A 1,725-nucleotide genomic window follows, 5' to 3' on the forward strand; every position below is an offset into this window, starting at 1 on the left:
CCCACCGGCAGTGAATAAGAGTCCCTTTCTCTCCACATCCACACCAGCACTGGTTGTTCTTTTTGATATGTGCCAGTGTGTGTGGCATGAAATGATATTTTTTGTTGTTCTGATTTGCATCTGTCTGGCAATTAGTGATACACAGTAATTTCTCATGTGCTTTTTGGCCATTTGTGCTTTCTCCCTAATTGTCATGTCTCCCCTTAAAAGAAAAATATAGGGCTGGAGCGATAGCGCAGTGGGTAGGGCGTTTGCCTTGCACATGGCCGACCTGGGTTCGATTCCCAGAATACTATATGGTCCCCTGAGCACCGCCAGGGGTAATTCCTGAGTGCAGAGCCAGGAGTAACCCCTATGCATTGCAGGGTGTGACCCAAAAAGAAAAAGAGAGAGAGAGAGAGAGAGAGAGAGAAACATATCTGCCACTGCCTCTGATCTTTACTATCTCTCTAGTTTCTCCTCACTTCCCACTTCTATACTAAGCCCTGTTTTGCCCATTCTACAGGTGAAATCTCAGAGGATGGAAAGAGCCAACAGCACAGTAGTCACCGAGTTCATCCTGACAGGAATTCCCTACCCACTCAGGCTAAGAACGTTCCTTTTTGTATTCTTTTTGTTCATCTACATGCTGACTCAGCTGGGGAACCTTATTATCCTGGTCACTGTCTGGGTAGATCCCCAGCTCCATGCCCGTCCCATGTACATCTTTCTTGGCGTTCTCTCCGTCATTGACATGGGCATCTCCACCATCATTGTTCCTCGCCTCATGATGAATTTCACTTTAGGCATCAAGCCTATTCCGTTTGGTGGCTGTGTGTGTCAACTCTATTTCTATCACTTCCTGGGCAGCACCCAGTGCTTCCTGTACACCCTCATGGCCTACGACAGGTACCTGGCCATCTGTAAGCCCCTGCGCTACCCTGTGCTCATGAGTGCTAAGCTGAGCGCCTTGCTCGTGACTGGAGCTTGGGTGGCAGGATCCATCCATGGGGCTATCCAGGCCATCCTTACCTTCCGCCTGCCCTTCTGTGGACCCAACCAAGTAAATTACTTCTTCTGTGATATCCCTGCTGTTTTGAGACTGGCCTGCGCTGATACCAAGGTCAATGAAATGGTGACCTTTGTGGACATTGGGGTAGTAGTCGCCAGCTGCTTCTCCCTTATCCTCCTCTCCTACATACAGATCATTCGGGCCATCCTGAAAATCCAAACAGCTGATGGGAGGCGTAGGGCTTTTTCTACCTGTGGAGCCCATGTAACTGTGGTCACCGTGTACTATGTGCCCTGTGCCTTTATCTACCTCAGGCCCGAAACCAACAGTCCCCTTGATGGGGCTGCTGCCCTATTCCCCACAGCCATCACTCCTTTCCTTAACCCCCTTATCTATACTCTGCGGAACCAAGATGTGAAACTGGCGCTGAAGAGAATGATACGAGGTCGTGGGAGTAAAACTGAGGTGTGAGAGTCTCTGCCCGCCACTGGAAAAATCTTCACCTTGACAAATTATCCTAATCTGTAGACTTCAGTGCAGTCTCATACTCCTTGGTTTTTCTCTTTTATACAGCCACAAACAATAACAATATTTTTTATATCAATACATCATGATCAAACAGAGAGAGAGCACAAGGGTGAAGGCACCTGCCTCGCATGCAGCTGACCCCAGCTCAATCCCAAACACTATCTGGTTCTTAAGCACCACTTCATGAGCTTCCAGGCACAGGACCT

General features: G+C 48.6%; 1 protein-coding gene across 1 annotated transcript; it reads left to right on the top strand.

Moving 5' to 3' along the window:
• The first annotated feature begins 520 nt into the window (after window positions 1–520).
• LOC101553522 (olfactory receptor 10G3) lies at window positions 521–1,462 on the top strand. The gene has a single exon (XM_004609490.2). The coding sequence runs from the start codon at window positions 521–523 to the stop codon at window positions 1,460–1,462; it is 942 nt and encodes a 313-aa protein (XP_004609547.1).
• Window positions 1,463–1,725: the final 263 nt, after the last annotated feature.

This window comes from Sorex araneus, chromosome 3 (assembly GCF_027595985.1).
Source record: "Sorex araneus isolate mSorAra2 chromosome 3, mSorAra2.pri, whole genome shotgun sequence".
In the NCBI taxonomy this organism is placed as follows: Eukaryota; Metazoa; Chordata; class Mammalia; order Eulipotyphla; family Soricidae; genus Sorex; species Sorex araneus.